Below are 20,796 nucleotides of genomic sequence, written 5' to 3' on the forward strand. Positions count from 1 at the left end.
AGTCTAATTCTTCTTTTTACCCAACATACAGAGGTACCAACACCTCTAGTTACCAAATATCGTGCATCTTTAACTTTAATGTGCAGGTCATATGTATGTATCAGCGTCTCTGATTGTTTCAACAGTTGGAGCTTCATGTAGTTTCACATCTCACTTCATTCTTTAAACTATAAGCAGTTTTTTTTTAACTTAAAACTTTTTTTTGTCCACAAATAAATAAAATTGTAAAATAAACTGATAACAGTGCATGGCTTTCCCTTATCTAAAGTCTCTCCAGTTTATCTGTGATTTAATGTTGTTTTGCCCCAGAGTGTGGTAAGTTCTATGGGGCAGCAGGAGGAGCCATAGAACAGTAGAGCACATCTGGACACGTGTGGACCAGAACTTCTGGCTTTTCTGATACTGTCTGTGAACCACTACTTTTCAAACTTTTCCCTCTGCTTCTCCTCTTCTCAGAACTGATGCAACACTTCACTGGCTTTGTAGCATCTGTCTGAGTGTTCTTGTCTTGAAGAACACATTTTGGTTACAAGACCGCTCATTTGGATGTAGTGTTGTTGTTTTTTTTCACCTGCATCTCCCTAGGAAGGTTTCATATTCCATTCCCATCTCCCCCACCCTTGCTCCCGCCACAACTTTTAGAGAGGAGGAGAAACGAGAGGAAGAGGAGGAGGAGAAGAAAAAGAAGAAGAAGAAGAGAGAGTTTGGATCAACTTCTGTTAAAACTTTTCTGGCGTTCAACTCAACATTGAGCCGCGCGAGAGGACGCCGCGGACCCCACATCGCGCGCGCAGCAGGCTACACCATAGCAACTCAGACAGGACAAAATGAAGTTGCTTCTGCTCGTACTTACGACCGCGTTGCTATGGCAACACTGCCAAGCCCAGCAGAGGGGTAAGTCATCAGCGACTGATAGATAATCGATACGCCGATACCCGGCGCTCTCTGCTGGAGTTCTTTACACAGAACCCCCAGAGCTCATTCGGCTGTGGCTGTTTCAGCGTGTCCCTTAATGAACCACTCATTTAGTAATTAGCTACACCTTTTAACTTCCGGCTATCAGTTCAGTATATTTTGTCGATTTAGCTGCGAAGAAGCCTGCCTTTACTGTCTGTAGCTTTACTTTGTTTTCAATTAACAAAAGGGAGGGAAAAGTATGGGAAAATCATTCAAAGCCTATTTAAACACGTTTGTCAATGAGCACAGCCGTCTGCTGTAGCCCTAAGTTAATACTAGCACTTGATGAAAAGATGTTTATGGTGGGATTTATGCCCGCTTCGTCTCTTGAATCTGATATTGAAAAAAGAAGAAGAGAGAAACACAAGTTTAATGGGTCAGAGACTTATTGGTGGATTTCGGATTATTTTTAGCCACATAAATCAAATTAAGTGCTTGACCTTAAACATAATTGACCCTGGCTTAGCTGTACTGTTATGTGTTAGACAGATGTCCCTTGGCTTGCTCTTTTGCAGTTACTGCTGCAAAACAGCATACACTGAGTTTATGATGATCTAGTCCATGTCACTGAGTTTCACAAAATATAGCCTTCCCAGTATAGAGTCCTTCTTTTTCTTTCATAAAGTTTATGTTCCACCTACTGCAACATCATCAGAAACTTATTTATTTTCAATCAAAAATCATATTTCTTTGGTCTCCGGTCACTGTAAATATAGACAATGTGTATATAGGCAATACTTTGTAGATGCACAAAGTGACACATTTACATCTAAGCACACAAATACAAGACCTACGCATCAGTAGTGACGCGTAACATATGTGCACTATTAAAAGTAATGTCTCTTCTTCTTTTTTCTATTCTGTAACTCACCTCCAGCCCCAGCTGTTAAGGCTCTTAGCAAGTTACAGCATTAGGCAGGGCCGGTTGACCTCACCTGGGAAAACCAGCAGTTTCTAGTTTACTTAGTCACACTTCAGGGGCAAAAAATAGTACTGTTTGGTCAAAGCCACTGGGATCTCATAGAAAACATTGACAAAGTCAGATGTAAGGCTAGTAGCGCTTTCACCCAGGAGACTGCGGTTTATGTCCTGCTTTTTTTTTATTCTAATTTTCACTTCCTTAAAAAAAAATGAATGAATGTACTAAAAAGCCATGCTAGTTTTTATTTCATATATTGATTTTGCAGTATGACTTTAATATATTTGGTCAGAAAACCCAATATAACAGAGATTAATTGAATACCTTTACAAACTTACAGTTGGAAAAATCATCTCTAAATTGTTTTAAAACATTATGTGTTTGCAGAACCAATGCTCTTAATACAGAAGTAAAAACAAATACACTGACCACTCATTTCTGAACATTTTTGGTGATATAAAGATTGTCCTAAATAATAGGAAACTGATGCTAACATTTTTTAAACAAACAAAAAACGAAACAATCTGCATCTGTGGACACCAACTGAAAAAAAAATGTCTAATAGAAGTAAGAATTCAATTTTTAATTAGAAGTGCCCTGAAATGCACTCGAGAAAGAAATACTACTCTTTTTTTACTTGGTATGTGTGCAAGGCTATGAAAGATTAATTCATTTAATGTGTGTGTGTGTGTGTGTGTGTGTGTGTTAGGGCCCTGACACAGTCAACAATGAAAAATGAGCAATGAAGCCTTGAGCAGAGATGGGGATTGACAGCTGAGACAAAACCAGCATAACATGGTGCACAAGAAGAGTCAAAATATTCATGCAAGCAGTGCTTCTAAGAGTTGTTAAGCAAATTATCTCACAGATCCACAAAATGCATTAAAACTGGATTGGAAAAGATGAAACAGTTGCATCCTGTGCAGGGAGCTGATCAGTCAGGTGTTTGAACATGAGTGCGTGCAGAAGTTCTTTGCATGTGCATGTTTTTTTCAGTATGAGGTGATGGTGACTGTTGCTTGAAAGATGAAGCAAATGTATTGCCAGTCATGCTTTTTTCTATTTATCCTCTTCAAACCATCTCCAACTAGTCTGTAAACCTGGAGTGCTCTGGACCTCCCGCAGAGAAGAGGATGGGGACTGCCATCAGGATGTATGTGTTTCTGTATATTGTTTGTGTGCGAGAGATGGAGAAAGAGTGAGCTGAAGAGGGTGGAAGAGGCCATCTGCTTAAGAAGCCTCATTACCAGGCGTGTCAACCAGGCATGCTCTCTATCAGCGACAGAGCTCAGAGAGACACTAGGAGATAATCAGAAAGAGAAGAGAAGGAGGCAAGCTGAAAGAGAGAGGAAGGGGGATCTGTTTAAGAGTTGTTAAGAACTGGAAGAGTGATAGAGAGTGGACTGATGAAACAGGTAGACAGAAGGTTCAGAGGATATAAGACAGAGGATGAGGTTGAAGTATAGATGTTCAGCAAGGAAACCAAACTACATTAGCAACTAAACAACAACAGCTTGACTGGAAAAGAAGGTTTTGTCATTCTCCAATATTTATTTTGTGCCTGTGAGAGGGTAGAACTGAGATCATTTTTGTTGATCAGGAAATAATGGGTATTTTTTGGTCATAGTGGAAGTTCAAGTACATTCCTGGAGAGTCTGGTGAAGAATATACCAGACTTTTCAGCTTCAGTGTGGAACATAAATAAAGTTCATTAGTTTTAACTGATGTATTCTCCTGATTCTTGTATCTGAAGAAAAAAATCTTTGCGCAGCTTTGAGGGCATATGAAAGGATTTGTCTGTGCTGTTCTCACTGGTTTGAAGTTGGGAGGGTGAGCTGGAAAATGTGATGCTCTACAGTTCTCTTCATCGATAATGAGCTATCAATACTTAAATCTGAGGATTTTTTGTGTTTGTTTGTTTCTCTCAGTTGCCTCAGCATCGACTTTTGAGTGTTAAACACTTCGGGGTATTTTTCCCTCTTAAACTTGGATTCGCTGTTTATTTATTATCTTTGCTTGTTGAAATTTCTTGAGATAACGTGAAATCGGGGTCTCACAGACACCATTATTTGCTGATATTATATGGAGTGGTTGAAATAATGAAAAAAGATCAACAGATTGATGAGAAAACACTGAGGTTTTGGCAAGTGATAATCAGTGAACATTATGTTGAGTACTAATGCCAATACATTGCTATTAGCAAAAACAGTATGCACTGGTCAGCCAAAACATGAAAAATAGGTCTGTGGTTTATGGCCACAGACCTAGAGACTGGTCGGCGACCTGCTGGAAACCACTCGTTGCTTCTAAAAAAATGATATTCCCTGAGTGGTTGCTGGAGGCTGCTGGCAGTCACTAGGTGAAATTGGCTGCAAAGAGCTATATGGCCTTGCACCAAAAACTGCCTTGTGATTGCCTTGATTATTAACAGATTGCTGTGGTCACCTGTAATTTGCATGTAAGACAGTGCGTTGTTTGCAGTTGCCAAATACTCATCAAGTAGCAGTGAAACTGTGAGAATTGCAGCGCAAACTGGAAACGGAGTTTGCCTTCAAAGTAAAAGTGCACCATTCAAAATGATTGGTTGTACTGGTAGGGTACAACTTTTACTTTGAAGTTTGGGGTGCACGTTTACAAGTTTCGCTTTAGCTCAGTGAGTAGCTGACAAGTGTTTGCAGACAAGTTGGTTGGTTTTCCATGCAAACTTCAGGTGACCATGCCAATCTGTTATTGACCACCAGGAATCACAAGGTTTTTGGTGTCGCACGCTCTTTGCGACCGATTTCATCAGGCGACATGCAACAAATCTCCAGCAAACACTCACTAACCACTTTGAGAATACTTATTTTTCTCTAGTGGCCAGAGATTGCCAGGGTATACTGACAGGTAGGGGTATGTAACTGGGTCCCCTCTTTCCACTAAAACATTAATGTGGTTTTAATATGTGGAAAGTTAGTGTTGGTGGATGCTTATGAATTATTTTGCTCCTGCACATTCCTTGATTTCATATACTCTTATAACTTAGCATGAGCCTTCTTGCACTATAAGTTTTAAACTCTGACTTTCTATCAGATGAGAGCCAGTGTGATGCATGGGACTCTGGCACCAAACCAAACAACTGTGTTGATAAAAGATAGCAAAATGTCAAGAATATGTGGCTGTCACTGGGGAAAAAATGTAAAAGTTCTGAGAAGTTGCCAGAAAGTTAACTTGTTGGAGTTATGTGTGTATTAATGTGAGTATTACCAGCCTGATTTGCATGAATAGATGTCAAGTATACTCACTAGAGACACTAGTGTGGATTGAATCCAGACAAGGCTTGTAAACCAACTGAGAAATCAGCATTTGTAGTCAGTGAATTTATGTGACTTACTCATAATCTACTGTCCTGCAGAAACCTCATGCTGCCTCTTAGACAAGATGCAAAAATGTAAGGAAGAGTGAGAAAACTGATTGATTTCCCTGTTGATGTTTATCACACTTTAAGTGTAATTAAAGGTGCAGACTAATCCTGTGATATATTTTCTCCTTGGCAGGATCTATTTCAAAAAATATAACAAGTAGTTAATTTGCTGATAAAAAAAAGTCTCTTCATAGCAACTACAGATGTGTTTATAAGTTTATGGTAATGTGGATTTAACCAAGCTGGGCCAAATGCGATGAGATGTGAACTCACCAGAGGCGCCGCAATGAAGGCGATGTGAATCCAGAATGGGTTTTTCTGCTCATCAGAGAAATCAACATTTTTATGAGGTGAATTCATCCCAACGTTATAACGTTTCTAAAATATGTTGATCTCACTCTGCTATGTTAATGTGAGAGCAGCCGAGCTTAGCTGAATGGATTTGATGGTATACACAGGAGGGGGAAGCTCACTTTTTCTTAGCCTGGTACCCAAATTCAGTGAATATAATCAATGTGTCCTAGAAAATAAAGATAGAGGGAGTGAAGAAAGGAAGGAAAGATAGGTACAGGGAAGAATAAAAGGAGAATAGGCAGGAAGATATGAATGGCTCAAAAAGGTTTGCTTGGGTTTAGGAAGTGCTGTCATAAAAGTTGTAGATGCATGCAGAATGTAGATACATATGTCCTTTTGCTTTATACAATTTGCAATTACATGTTATACTTTTAATTGTCTTTTCTACAATTTCTACTAACTTTTGACAGGAATAGTGTAATACAAGAGAAATCACTGTGTTTCTCGTGTGAGTTTTTGTACATTGGAACAACTACGCTTACCAAAGTTCACATTTCTTGTTCATCCTAACCAATCATCAGGCCTCCATCCACTTCACCACCACTGCAACAACAACTCGTGTCTTGTGACACCGTAGCCAAGAATTAATAAATGACATTGTGCCAAAAACATAGATCACATTTCCGCTAACAGGTGTTTGTGTTTCTGTGTGCTTCGGAGGAGTCTGGGTGCTAAATTTAGGCAGGTGCTAAGTTGGAACATAGCTGGATGCCTCCAATCAATAAGTGGAAGAGAGTTGGTAGCTGCAGGAGAAGAGAGACACAGTCAGTTGCACGGACTGATTTAAGTTTTAAATGTGAATTAGTTTATTCTCGCTCTTGTACAGTTAAATAAAACTAATAGCCTGCGTCTGACCACCTTTTGCCTTTAACAAAACACGAAAAGTTAGGGCGTTCTTTTTTCTCCATAACAATCGATATTAAAATATATCATGAGATGAATTAAATTCACTATGTCAAACAAGCTTAAAGATTACTTTTTACTAGAGATGGACCGATCCGATATTACGTATCGGTATCGGTCTGATACTGACCCAAATTACTGGATGCTAATGCTTAGCTGATCGGCTTTTCTGTCGCGAGTCCGTCTCTCTTCTTAGTTTTTGGCCCACTTCTCAACAGAAAGAGGAAACCACCGGCTGAACAACAGCAGCACTATTAAGCTTGATAAGCTGTTGTTAGAATTTATTTAATATTACTTTGTACACCAGGATCCTTTTCTACGCAGCTGACGGCTGGTAACTGTGCAGGGGCGGATCTAGCAAAGTTTAGCCAGGGGGGCCGATAGGGCATGAACAGGGAAAAGGGGGCACAAAGACATACTTTTCTTTCTTATTCTCATTTAAAATGTCTAGCTTTTAATAAATAATTATCTGACTCTTACACCCAAAGTTTTAATCTGATGTAAAATCTATAGAAGTCCATTACTGTATATAGTAACTGTTAAGTCTAATATACCCTAGTAAGCTATAGTACTTTTTCCTTTGGGAAGATACCATCTGTGCAGTCTGCAATTCTGTTGAAGAAAGATGTTCAATCTATTTAATTATTCTTGAAAAATAATTTATTTCCTTGCATTTTTCCCCCTGCATCAAATTAAATTTGATTACATCGATTAAGCATCATGAGGTAGAGGGTGGTTTGTTTTTTTTTTGCTGGGAGTTTGCAACCCTATTAGTTAGGTTGCTTAATATTTTTGCTAAGTACTCTTTAAAATACCAGAATAGGAAGGATTGAGTAGGTTTAAGTTTATTAGATTGATCAGTGTTGCTGAACTATGAAATATTTTGGGCGCAGTGTATTTTTTACATACAGGTATAACAGAATAGCTTTAGTGTTGTTATTTATTTAAACTTGAGTATAAACTTATACAAAATGCAGCAAGATATTAAAAAAACGTTTTATTGATTAAAAAACACACTATATTGGATTCATATCAGTATCGGCAGATATCCAAATTTATGATATCGGTATCGGTATCGGACATAAAAAAGTGGTATCGTGCCATCTCTACTTTTTACTACTAAGTGATCAATCATAAGGTTGATTGCTGATTTAATTGCTGATGTGGCGTTCACTGTCCTTATCCTAGTGTTTGTTGTGATGAAGACTTCAGTCCTAAAAGAATGGCTTTGCCAACACAGCTCGAAGACATTTACTTTCCAGATTCCAATGATGGACAGTGAGTTGGACATTGAGTCTTATATGTGGTTCTGATGTCCGACTTGACCGCAAATCCAATGTGGTAGCAGAGCATATAGCACTTTGCGGCTCATTTTTAGTGGATTCTCTATACTTTGTCTATAACTGAGGAACTGCCATCTAAGAGAAATGTTTATGGCCAGGGAGTTGGTAATGAGGCTACTGTAATAACTCAGTTAAATCTTATATTTTTGACTGTGCTTAACGGTGTCATGCGTTTTGCACTAAGGTAGACTGTTACATCTTTGATACCACTATATCTCTCTTTGTTTTGTTTTGTTTGTTTTATATTTTTTGTGCTAAGGTATTGAACTGGAGAAAGTGGACACTATGGTTTGTTGTTGTGCAGATATCCCAATTGTTGTTTTAGGGGGACCACCAGCACTTGCTTGGATCTGGAACTGTAAAGTCTTGTAAACATTGTTTGTGCTCCAAAGGATGGAAATGCTTCAGAAATAACGTGAAAGCATTGTTTTACCATAATCTGCGGTGCTTGCAACTTTGTTCCTTGCCAGACTTTAAAAAGCCAAAATATCTCCACAACACTGTATTTCTCTGATCCTTCTTTTCAACAGTGTCCTTGTCTTTTGGGCCTAGAGCTATATTCACTGGAGTGTCTTTGTTGGTAATGCTGTATCTTGACTTGTCTTTAACATTTTCTGTTGACACTTTCTCTTTTATCTTACTCCTCGTATGCTGGTGTACATGGCAGTGACAGCAGTAACCCAAAGGTTTGTATATGTGCCATGCCGTCTTGTGCTTTTTCACTGTTGTTGTCAACCTACCCTGATGTGGCTGTAACTCCCCTCCAGAAGATTTCTCATGATTATTATCATTGCCTTTTTAGGCCGACTGTCAACAAACTTGGATGGAATGAGTGTTATCAATATTGTATTCACCATGCATTGCATTAATTACTTTCATCAGTTTACTTGCCAGCCTTACCACCAATTGTAAAAGGCACACAGCATGTAGAAAAACAAATCTTTTGTGGATTTAGAAATCTAAAATGTTTGCACAGTGCTGTAGGTCACACTATGGATTCATTGATAAGTGATACATGCTATCTCTTAAAAGTAAAGTAAACTAGCAGGACTTTTTTTTGGAAATAATTATGTAAGTAACGACTCCACAAATTATTTCCATATTACTTTTGAGGCACTCGTAATTCATTCACTGAACTTTAGACCTTTATATGCTGCATTTTTCTTATTTTAGAAGTAATGCATAAACATGTGATACATAAACACGCGGGACATTGTCTCCACTAATGCATGTGTGATATGGTTGTCAGAAGATTTGATTCAGTTAGCTTTGCATATTTGATTATTTGTGTGCATCATTATTTGTGAATGTGTTTGATGCTTATTACAGCAGGATTTTAATATTTGACTTGTGTTCTTCTCCGTGGGGCTTTGCCGCCTCCTAAAAAGCGCATCTTCCACAGAAAAAATAAATAAATCTAGGTCTGTGCATGTGTGTGTATGCCCATGTGTGTGAGTGTTTCTTTACTGTTTTGTTGTCAGAACAGCATTGATAATGCTGAGGAGAAAATCAATAGTTAATTCTACCAGGGACACAATAGCTACTCTGCCCAGCTCCATTCTGTGGTGGGCTTAGACACAGAAACAAACAGGGCATATGCTGATGAATTGGTAAGTGTGTGGTGTGTGTGTGTATGCAGTAACTGCAGCACTCAGACTGCTTAATGTGCCTAAAAAATAAACTAGACTGTGACATAGATTTGTAGGACGCAACACACTGTAAAAACTGTAAAATACTGGATGACAACGTTTTTAGGAATGCAACCCCTACCACTGTTTTGAATACATTACTTATTTAGGTTACACTGAGCTGCGCTATAACCAAGTGTGTCTGCAGCAAGGAATACATGGGAAAATAATGGAAATTAATACAAGTACATTCTTCTGATAGCACCGACTTCCCACATTGAGAGGCGTCAAAATAGAAAAAGTGTTCTGTGAAGTAGTAATACCAGTACTTCAACTTACATTTTAGAGGGGCATTGCAGAAATAACTACCCAAATTACCCATCTTTCATTCCTCTAACCTTTTTTTTTTGGTATTTTGACACATCAAATGCTGCTGTGTGGGTAAAATTGCTCTCCAGTAGAAAAAATCTTTCAGCCTATCAGGTAGCTTATCTTGAAGAGTAAAGAGCACAAAATGGGTTACTCGTTGGGGGTTTTACAGTAAAATCATCATAACTATTAAACGTAGTACTGGAAACAGCTAAAGGTGCGCAGGAACCATAATTTGTTATGCCGTTTTTTTCAGTTTTAATTCCAAGTCAAATAAGTAAAGGTTATAATAAATGCAACTTACTCAGTTTTTACACTGTGGAGTAATATTATTCCTTTAGCTAACCAGTTATTTATTTGGTTTATAAAAAGTCCAAAAATGTAAAAAAAAAAAGAGAAAGAAAATGACAGTTGAGTGTAATGTTTTCACACATGGTACAGTAGTAATTCAGAAACATGGTGATCAAGCTTTTTATAATGGGGTGGGACTTCATGAGATGCACATGCCACAAAAAGAAACAGTGCACTCTTCCTGGGGTAACATTCAACAAGGAGCGTTCATGATACTTAGAGTTAGAGTTTTGCATTAAACACTATCTAAATAATCTTCCTCAAAATAGGAAATGTTGTACCTATTTCGATTGTTTTTTCTTTTTAAAGAAGCTAAACTCTTCTGATTCTCAAATTCCTATCAACTGAATAGACAATGTGCATTCAAATATTGATGCATAAATGTCTGCGTTGGATAGAAGGTTAGTAAAACAGACAGTCAAATCCATGTATGCATGCTAGGGGATTTGATGTTATGAACTTGTGGCAAAAACACAGCATGCTTGACATACAGATACGCTGCTACAAAACCAGAGGCTGCTGACCCTTACACACATAAACACACACATCTGCAGCTGCAAAGGTTTTGGAATGACCTCTGTTTTTTTTTTTTTATCTGTCTATGTCAGTCTCTCATCTCTCTCTTGCTCTCTGATCTTTCTGGGTGCTTATATTTTTCCAAGGAGGTTCCTGTGGTAACACATGGTGTCAATAATGAGCCCCCTACACACACACACACACGAACACACACACACCTACTTTGCAGAAATGCACACAGGCGCCCCCCCCCCCCCCCCCCCTCCCCTACTCATACTCCTCTTTCCTTCCTGTCCACCTCCGCTTTTTTCTTTCCATCTCTCCTTTCATTCATTGGCTGCTTGATTGCTTCTCTCCCAGACTATTTTTTTCCAATATGTTCTTGTTTTGTTTTTTTGTTTTTTGTTTTTATCACTTCTTCTATCTCTATGCTTGTATCTAATCAGCAATAATCAGTAATCTTTTTGAAAATGTCTACATTTTAGAATTTTAGATCAAACTATCTGTCTAAATTTTTAAAGGTACACTGGTGATGTGTAGTTTTTGCACATTACTTTAAGCATTCTGGTGTTTCTACATTTCATATCCTCGCACCTCTCTTCCTCCTTCTACATTTCCACCCTTAACTTTTCTTCCACGTCCTTTTGGGTGTCTTCCTTTCATCCTCTGTAGGAGTACTGTTGACAACCTCTGTGGCCATAGCTGAGCGCAATGTCTGCCCTCAGTTTGTTTGTCTAGCTACTCCCTCACTGCTGGTTTCTGGAGGTCTTATTGTTTTGTTCCAACTCAAATCAGTTGAGTTCAGAACCTCTGTTTATTCACAGTGAACACAGTGAGAGCAAGATGTCTTTTACAGGAGAAATCTGCCTGACACAGGCAGTTGAAAGACAACCATAAAGCAAGACAAACAGCCCCCGGCTTTATTTTGGATTTTTTTAGCTTGTTAAATTTGGTTTGTGGAAGTTTTTTTCCTTCTGTGTTAAAGTTTGAGAACTAGTGCTCAGCTTGTTGATTTGGGTCCAGGCTCTTCCTTTAAGCTGTCTTTAAATTTTATCTAGGTCATGAACCTAAAGCATTGAGTTACACCAAAATAGTTTCTTAATCAAAGTTTGTGCTGTAGCTACAAAAAAAATAATCCTATTGTAAAGATCAAATGTGTGGATATTGTGTCTCCTGAGTTATATTCAAGGCACATCTTTTAGATGAAGTCAAAATAAACTTGAAAATCTTTTGCTCATTTCTAGTTGAGTACAAAAATTTGACGTCCCTGTGTTTCCAGGGAATTCTTGCCAAATTTATTCATTTTCCCTAGGATCAATCAGAGTGATCCTGGGAATTCCAAATATGGTATTTCCTGGTATTTTTAAAGGTTAAAGTAGGATTTGCGGATCCATGTTCAAATTTACTTCTATCTCTAGCTCTAGTATTTTTCTGTTGTACATTTTTATTAATTACCTAATTTTAAAGATTAGGGCAACAAATAATGCATATATTAAGTTCAATAAAGACAACCTTTAGAGGAATTGAGATGTTAGATTTTTCTGCAGTTTAAAAAGTAAATAACAGTGTTTATATCTAGAGCAACCTGAAGAAAGAAATTGTTGACATGGTTTCAGGCATATTGCGAGCAAGGCATATTGCACACATTGAACTTGCACTAAATATGGTGTTTATTAAGACTGAAACAAGGGATAGTATTGCTGAAAAATGTAAATCAAAATCTCACAACACACCTAACCAAAGAATAAGCCATAAATAAGATGAACCAAAACCTGAAAAAAAGAAAAACAACAAGGAAGTCTGTAGAAAAAGTATTACCTGCTCTCACATCCAATTCATTTCAGTTCAATTTTATTTATATTGCTTATTTCACAACAATAGACGCTTCATATTGTAAGGTCAATTCTAAGGTACCTTACAATATTAGAAAGAAACCCCAACAATCATACAACCAGTATACAATCTTGACCATCAAGATAATGTCATTATATCCCGGGATGTCACGTGAACTGACACTTAAACCAACTTTTGATACCTTTCAATACAAAAAATCTGAAAACCAAATGGTATTTATTCTTTTAAGTACCACAGGCAACATATGAAAGCAACCCCTAACCCTAGGCTGCAATTCTTCCAGGCAGCAAACGGCTACAAGTCTTCTAATCTACCCTTGCATGCTGAAAAAGGACAGCTACAAGCTTAGGGAAAACAACTCATGTCATTGCACTAATAGCTTCTTTATAATTATAAAAGGACCACCAGCAGACTGACTACTAAACGAGTACAGTCACCCATTGCAGTGACATCTGAGTGAAGATAATGCTTTTTGACTTCAGACCTGTTACATTTATGGCATTGCACTTTGAGACACTTCTGCCCTGTTTTTAATTTCAAACCACAGTCCTGTTTATAGACACACAACAGAAGAAACCATGGCTTGCATGTCTTGTGTAGTGCACACCAGACACATGGTCTACACATGTTCTAACTTTTTTTGTTTGTCTCCTTGCCTTGTTTCTTCATAACATGGTTCTTATTCTTGAGGGGAACATAAACTGCCATACTTATAGTTTTTGCCTATTTTTATTTGTGTGATCTTTATAGAAAATACTTGAAATGACTTGATTTTGTGTATGTTTCCCCAGCAATTGAAGTAGTCATTTCTGTATGTGTTCATGGAGAGGTATGAAGGAATTTTTTTATCGTGATGTTTTTTTAATTACAAATAAAGGCTGATAAAAATAGCAATTTAGAGTAGGTTTTAATCCTCATGTCTTCTAGAAAATTGTGAAAAATTAGGTCAAGAATATAACATTGAGATTTAGCTCAGAGTTTTTCAGGACACATTTTGGTAAAACATTTTTTTCTCAGAATAATTTCAGAGGCCCACTCAGTCTCGACAGAAAACCCCTTGTTCCTGACTCCCACCAACATCGCAATGCTTTATAGATCATGTTTCAAAAGCGGATTTTTACACTTTAGTTGGCAAGTCTGCTGTGGGCCACTGAGGAGTAGGAATGTCTGAGCTCAGACTGCTTGTTAGACTGGGGTTTCTCTGAACTCTGCTCAATACCAGTTGTTTTTAGTGGTTGTTAGAAATTACCAATTACCTCAACCACAACATCCCCGTTCAACACACGGTCCCAAATCTGGGTACAATATGTGTGTGTGTGTGTGTGTGTGTGTGTGTGTGTGTGTGTGTGTGTGTGTGTGTGTGTGTTTGTGTGTGTGTGTGTGTGTGTGTGTGTGTGTGTGACAAAAACAAATACAACTGCATCATGAGGATATGGCTTTTTGTTGATCCATCTGTTTTTTATTTCTCCATCTAGCTGTCTAGCTTTTATGTCATGAAGTTCATAATAACCTCTACCCTCTTACATTCATGAACTTTGACCTGCAAGGGTCACCGTCCTCGACCTTTTGTTATTGTAACCGAGGCCATTTGTGTGGTCCAAGTTGAGATATCTAAGATTATTCCAGAGCTATACCCACAATGGCTGTGGTTGAGCTCCAGAGTTCAGTTTGCATCAAGGCGAATAAGGAGCGGTATTAAAGAATTGAATCTACTGGCTGCATTAGAACTGCATATATAGAACCTTTCCATCATCAGTTCCATGGTTGCAGAGAGTTGGTGTAATTAGTTCAACAAATTAAATCACAATTCGTTCAGCACTCCTACGAAATGGCTTGAATGCAGTTTTTACTTTCTGTGAATCTCTAAGACAAAGAGACAAAGACAGATACCTGTTAAATAGGCAATCTCTGTTTTGAAGGCATCCATTTTCTTTGATTTTTTTGTTTAAATTTATATATCTTTATGTTCTGCTTTATCAAAAATCACTACCAAGGACAGTATTTGACTGGAAAGTAAATTTTTGTACAATTTTTTCTCAAGGTTGACTGCTTTTGGAGCAAGAGCTTTTCATTCACTCGTCTATTCACCCCTGTTAGATGAAGGCACATTTCCTGTTGTCATGGGGTCTTTTTTTTGTTTGCTTGTTTGTTTTGATTTTTGTCTTTCTTCTGTTATTTTATACAGAAGACAACTGCACAGTTTGCTGCATACTGGGATTGTCACAAGATTAGAATTTTCAAATTTGCTACTAATACTCAAGACTCCATACCATTATCGATACCACTGAAAAAAAAAGCCATTTCTTTTGCTTAAAATAAAGATAGGAAAAATCTAATGATTAGAAAAAGGCTGTAGCTAAATACGAAAGGCATTTAGCTACAGCCTTGTTTGTTTCTGCAAGACTTTTCTCAGCTTCAATCAGAGACTTTAAGATAAAAATAACATTTTTTAGACATAAGAGATGTGTAAACTGGGTAGTTGCTAATAGTTAAACCGCTAATTATATTGTGTGTGCCAGCCACCTTGATGTTTATGATAACTGTTTTGAACTGTTGTTGAAATGGGAGCTTTTATTACACCTTGAATTCTTCGTAATGACCAGATTAATTACCAAGTTCGTTGTGCTGCTGTTCATGCGTTCAGCTGCTAGTGGTCTCAGCTGGCACAAAACGGCACTGATGTAAACAAGTATCTAATCTGATAGTAATTTTTAGCATCAATTAGTATCCAAGTATACACTTTTTTAAAAACTCTCCTCAGTATGTATACGTACTGTGTTGGCATGATTTCAGAATTTGGCACTGAACGATATTCATTCATTAGTATTCATTCTGGTGACATCCCTATGCCTTATATATTCTTTGCTGCTGAATCAAGTAGTTAAAGCTTGGGGAGTTTATGAGGGATTTTTGACTTCGTCACTTTCTCTTCCATGCCATCAGACTTATATCCATCCATACATCTATGGTTTTAGATCAGTTAAAATTTTTTAGGAAGCTTGCATGTAGTTTAGATTAACTTTTAATCATCAATTCAAGCAGCACATCCTTTTCTTTTCCCTGCCTCCCCACTGATACTGTAGTAGAGAAACTAACATGAACATAAATGAGTTAAAATGCAGTAGAGACTCTCACAATATGGTGAAATAAAACCCTTGTTAATAAAAACTTTTTACTATTTATTTTCCCCTTTGGAGAGAAGAACACACGCAAAGTTGCACCATTTGGACACTGCAAACAGACTACCTAGACTTTACCTATTTTTATTAATGCGTTCCTTTACTACTCATAATCAGTAGTTTTTTTTTCATTTGTAACTTTTAATTAATTTCAAATATGTGCAGTCAGCTTGACTGACAGGTGGGTAAATGAATGAATAAAAGTCTAGGGCTTCCCAACCCAACAATTGCCATTTCTGGCGTTACTGACAGATCTGTATGCAGTGCACACATTCTGTGCAGCACAGCTCCTAGATAGAAGTGCGTGCGCACACACACACACACACACACACACACACACACACACACACACACACACACACACACACAGAAAGAGGCAGCAAACAGAAAGGCCATTATTTTGGGGCTGAATGTTTGTGTGATTGAGCTGATAAAGCATCAGAGGAATAAGGGTCTATTAGACTGGCCTGGTTAGCTATGGATTTAACATTTATACACACCTCTATGTGTGTGTGGGTGTGTGACAAAGAGAGTGAAAAATACAGATGGTGCAGAGTGAAGGAGGGAGAAAGAGGTATGTGTTGTGTATACAATTTTTGCTTTTCCATTATTCCAGTTGCTTTTCTCATCAATATTGTGTGTGTGTGTGTGTGTGTGTGTGCATGTGTGTGTACATGTGTGCACAGAAAGGAACATACTCTATATGTAATTTCACATTTCCATTATATTTTTTGTGTTTCCATTATTATGGTCCAAGGCAAATCCACAGAGAGCCTAATGCAGAGCAAATGCTCACATCTGACATGAGATGGAAATACGTGAAAAATGGTTGTGTGTGTATGTGTGCATGTGTGTGGACGGGGGGCCCATAACCTCTGCAGCCCCGCAATAATAGAATGGTGACACCCGGGATTTGGGACTGCAGGCTCGGGATTGGACAAGGCTGGTATGAAGTAAAATATTCCACACTGTCATTTCCTTTTTGGGCTAGCAGAGATGGAGCTAAGTAGTTTTTCTAATAAATCATTTAATGGCTGGGCTTAAGGAGGCATGGAAATATTGAGGCCCAGAACAAACACAGAAATGCAAAAGTGACACAAATTTAATTTGATGATGCCAGGAGGAATCAATAATGTTCTTGGTGAAAATCTCACAGGCCAGTGGCATAATTAAAAGGGCATGGCATTTCCTTTATATTTGTACATTTGTTTAATTACCTGCATCCAAAATTGACACACATTGCTGTAATGGCTGATTGGTTTTAACCAAGTATGGATAAACCAAATCTATATTTTAACTTTTAATGTCTACTGAGGAAACCACTAGGAGCACCTCCAATTGTGATCCATGTCTCACTTTGCGCTATTTGGGCTGACTAGTAGGGATGGGTATCGAAAACTGGTTCTTGTTGAGAACCGGTTCCCACTGTTTCGATTCCTTGGAATTGTTTGCCATTTTTGCAAACGATTCCCTTATCAATTCCAGTCGCCCCGAATGACGTCACCACGTTGCGGAGCGTCATTTACCTGGCAGGAAACACGGCGCCTAAGTGGCTTAAACGCTCAAAAGTTTGGCTATACTTTACGAGAACGGATGACAACAGGACAACTTGCAATACTTGAAAAGTAGATATTTCATTTAAGGGAGGAAACACTACGAATATCCAAAAGCATTTGCTCACAAAACACGCGATAACCTTAAATGAATGTCGTGTTTTTAATTCCGCTCAGGACTCGTGAATCTCAACCCAGCAGCAGCGGTAACGTTTGCACGTCCTCTCCCGTTAATGCGGCAGGTAAATAATCAACTAACAGTGCATATTATGTTAGCGCGATCTGCCTTATTACAAAACCTGCCATTACTGTGCATTTAGGTGACCATGATGAGAGACAGACAGAGTCTGGCTCAGATGCTGGCAGTTCTCGCTGCAGTCTACAGGTAGCGTCTCCTTTCAGGCCAGGATAGATGAATGTCACGGAGCAGTGACTAAGTTTGTGGTAAAAGGCTTGCACCCATTTACCACAGCAGATGCCCCTGATTTTCGGCAAGTGAATGTGTTTAATTGTAGGCAGGGACATTACTGGATATTCTTGTGTAATTGCTACAGAATAATTTATGTTATACTTTGTTAATCCTACAGAAGAATATTTATTTTATTATTTTACATTTACAATTTTTTTTTCCTGGGGACCCTGTAACACCCCATTGAAGAGCCATAGGCTGTGGATCTCTTAAGATCACACTGCTAGGTTTGTAAGGCCATGTTACTCCTAAATTTCTATCTTGTTCAAAGAGAAGATATAAAACAAAGTAATAAGCTAATCGACGTTAGTGTTCTCCTTTTTTAAAAAGAATCAATAAGAGAATCGATAAAGAATTGAATCGTTAAACAGAATCGAAAATGGAATCGGAATCGTGAAAATCTTATCAATAATAAAGTAATGGACTCACAGCTGCTTATCCAGTTTGAATAAAAAAGAAGTTGCAAACAAGCAATACCAAATCTTGTTTTGTTGCTTTAGTCCATTCCTGTGAACCCAGTATTTCCGGGATGCTTTCAGAGAAGGTCTAAAATTTGGCATGGACATTAATTTGGATTCACAAATGAACTGCTTAGAATTACAGGAATACTAAAAAGTAGTTATTCAATGAAATACCAGAAAGCAGCAAAAGAAAGTTAGCTTTTGTCCTTTTTAAAAAATATATATAAAGAAGGTGACCGGTGAACTAAATAGTTGTTGCAGCTCTGTGTTTAATTATTGATTGGTAATTTTCGACAGAGAGAGAGATGAATAATCAGGACCCAGGGTGCGTTTTAGCTGAATTTGACTTTTGACCTTCTCCTTGTTGGAGGAAATTCCCATGCTGGCATCAGTCAAGTATTAATCTGTTTAATATCCTAAAATCAAGAGCAAATGTCAGATGCAGTAAAGCAATAAGAGGCAGGCTTTTTTTTAAAAATACATCTTTGCATCCTCATTTTCTGTGTTTCTGTGTTTTTTTTAACCATCTCTAAGACTCATACTTTATTTTTCTTCTGCTGACCTTGTTTGCCCCTGCAGAGAAAAAGTCAACCTAAGCGCTCAGCTAAGCCCAAGGCTTGTGCTGACAGTGGGTGGGAGGTGGGTGGTCTGTTAGCACATTTATTCCTAGGAGAGCCCTGTGCTCTGCTGGCCTAGGCCATGCTAACAAAGGCTTCTGTTAGTATGACTTGTAGGGGTCTTGATCTTCTTTGCCCCCTGCTTATTGCTTTATTAATTTATTTATTCAGCATTTTAAGCCAAATCACGTGTTTCTTTATCTAATCAGTTAGAAATCCACCTGCTTTATTTCGATTTTCATTTTCAAGTCAGCTATTGCAAACGCATTCTCAAAATTGTATAATTACCTGATAAAAACGAGTTCTGATCAAATGTATTACCTAAAACACAAAATTTAACACATAGTGCATAAAGAGATGGATACTGCCACTTGACATCTGATTGTGAAGCCTTGACTAAGGCTATTTAAATAACAGATCTTGATTTTATTGGGATTAAATGCTTATTTTTACTACAAACCTATTTTATTTTTTTGCCCTGTTATTTTGTCTTAAATCAAGTACATGCCTTATCTTTACAGCATTGCACTCCAGTCTCTCCCTCAAAGCCCAAACTTCCACACTGTTTTGTGCCGCTCCAACCAGGACAGCTCAAAAACAACATGTTCGTAACTCTTTTTTTTGCCTGTCCCGTTTTGCTCTTTTGCCATCAGAATTATTGTCTAAAGGCGAAGAAACATGCCCAACAGATTTACTTTGCCAAATGGACCAACCCAGCCTTGCTGTAATGGTCTTTTTGATTCACCTTTTATCGTTTATTTTATTTTCACTTGCTAAATACGGGACAGACTTGACTGGGGAAAAGAAAGGGGAGAAAGAAAGAGGGAAAGAAAAACAGCAGAGAAGAGGGACGGGGATAAAGGGCAAAAAAACAAAAACCAACAAAATAAGCAGACAAAAAATACATATATCAATCACCTGGATCACCTGTTGAGAAAGAAAAAAAGAGAAAACAAGCAGAAGAAAAAAAAGAGCAACATAATAAACAACATCACGATGATCTATGTGAATATAACAGTAAATACTAAATATTAAACATTATTGTGCAGCACGTAAGATCACAGTGTGCTGTGAGGTAGGAGCCAAAAAGGGTGTCGTTTGTGTGTGTGAGCACCCGTGTGTACACCTGTGAGCATGAGCGCGCTTGTATTAAAAGGTTCCTTCATGTAATGATCTGCTAGAGGGTGTGGGGAGCCACAGCCCCGTCCTCCAGGGCATGAAGCAGGTATGGAGGAGATCAAAACTCCAGACATCCAGAGGCCGCCAGAACACAAGAGACCAAGGAAGACCAACAGAGGGGCAGCTGCGCCACTATCCCAGAAAGAGCTGAGGAGAGCCCCAGATGATGATTGATCAAAAACAATCCATATTACGATTTTTGCTACCCCATTCTCATGAGCAGGTAGCAGTGGGGAGAATTTCCTGGTTTTATCTCAACCGTTTTGGTACATAGAGTTGGGACCATATCTGAGGAGGCAGAGAAATAATTTCAGAGAGCTGATTGAAACGAAGCCGCATCCAGCTGTCTGTCTGGGGTTAAAATTGCATTGTTTTCCTATATATTCTATAACAGTGTGCATTTTGAGCTACAGGTGAACTTGTAGCCAAATCCAGTGGTCTGATCAGTTAGATTTGCATATTCACATTCAAGAAATTAAGTTTGATCTGAAAGAATAAATGCCACAATTTTGTCCTGCACTAAGAATAGCTGAGCTCCAAAAATATTTTTAATGCCTGAAATATTTGCATGAATTTTACGTGTTTGGTGTCTAAAGTCGTTTACTCTGAAGTAATGGAGACCAACATCTCATCAGGAAAAGTCACAGATTGAGGAAATTTAGGGTTGTTTCTCATAGATATTTACACAGTTATCAAATGTTGTTAATATAATATCAAAGCTTAATTATTTTTTGAGTTGTA

At 38.0% G+C, this 20,796-nt stretch overlaps 1 protein-coding gene across 1 annotated transcript in view; it reads left to right on the forward strand.

Moving 5' to 3' along the window:
- The first annotated feature begins 546 nt into the window (after window positions 1-546).
- lama2 (laminin, alpha 2) overlaps window positions 547-20,796 on the forward strand; it is a 222,311-nt gene continuing 202,061 nt past the window's right edge. Inside the window, exon 1 of the mRNA XM_087851825.1 lies at window positions 547-894. Coding sequence (XP_087707951.1) covers window positions 828-894 — 67 coding nt within the window. The 5' untranslated portion in view covers window positions 547-827. The remainder of the gene's footprint in view (window positions 895-20,796) is intronic.

This window comes from Neolamprologus brichardi, chromosome 15, assembly GCF_056152115.1.
Source record: "Neolamprologus brichardi isolate AB-2024 chromosome 15, ASM5615211v1, whole genome shotgun sequence".
In the NCBI taxonomy this organism is placed as follows: Eukaryota; Metazoa; Chordata; class Actinopteri; order Cichliformes; family Cichlidae; genus Neolamprologus; species Neolamprologus brichardi.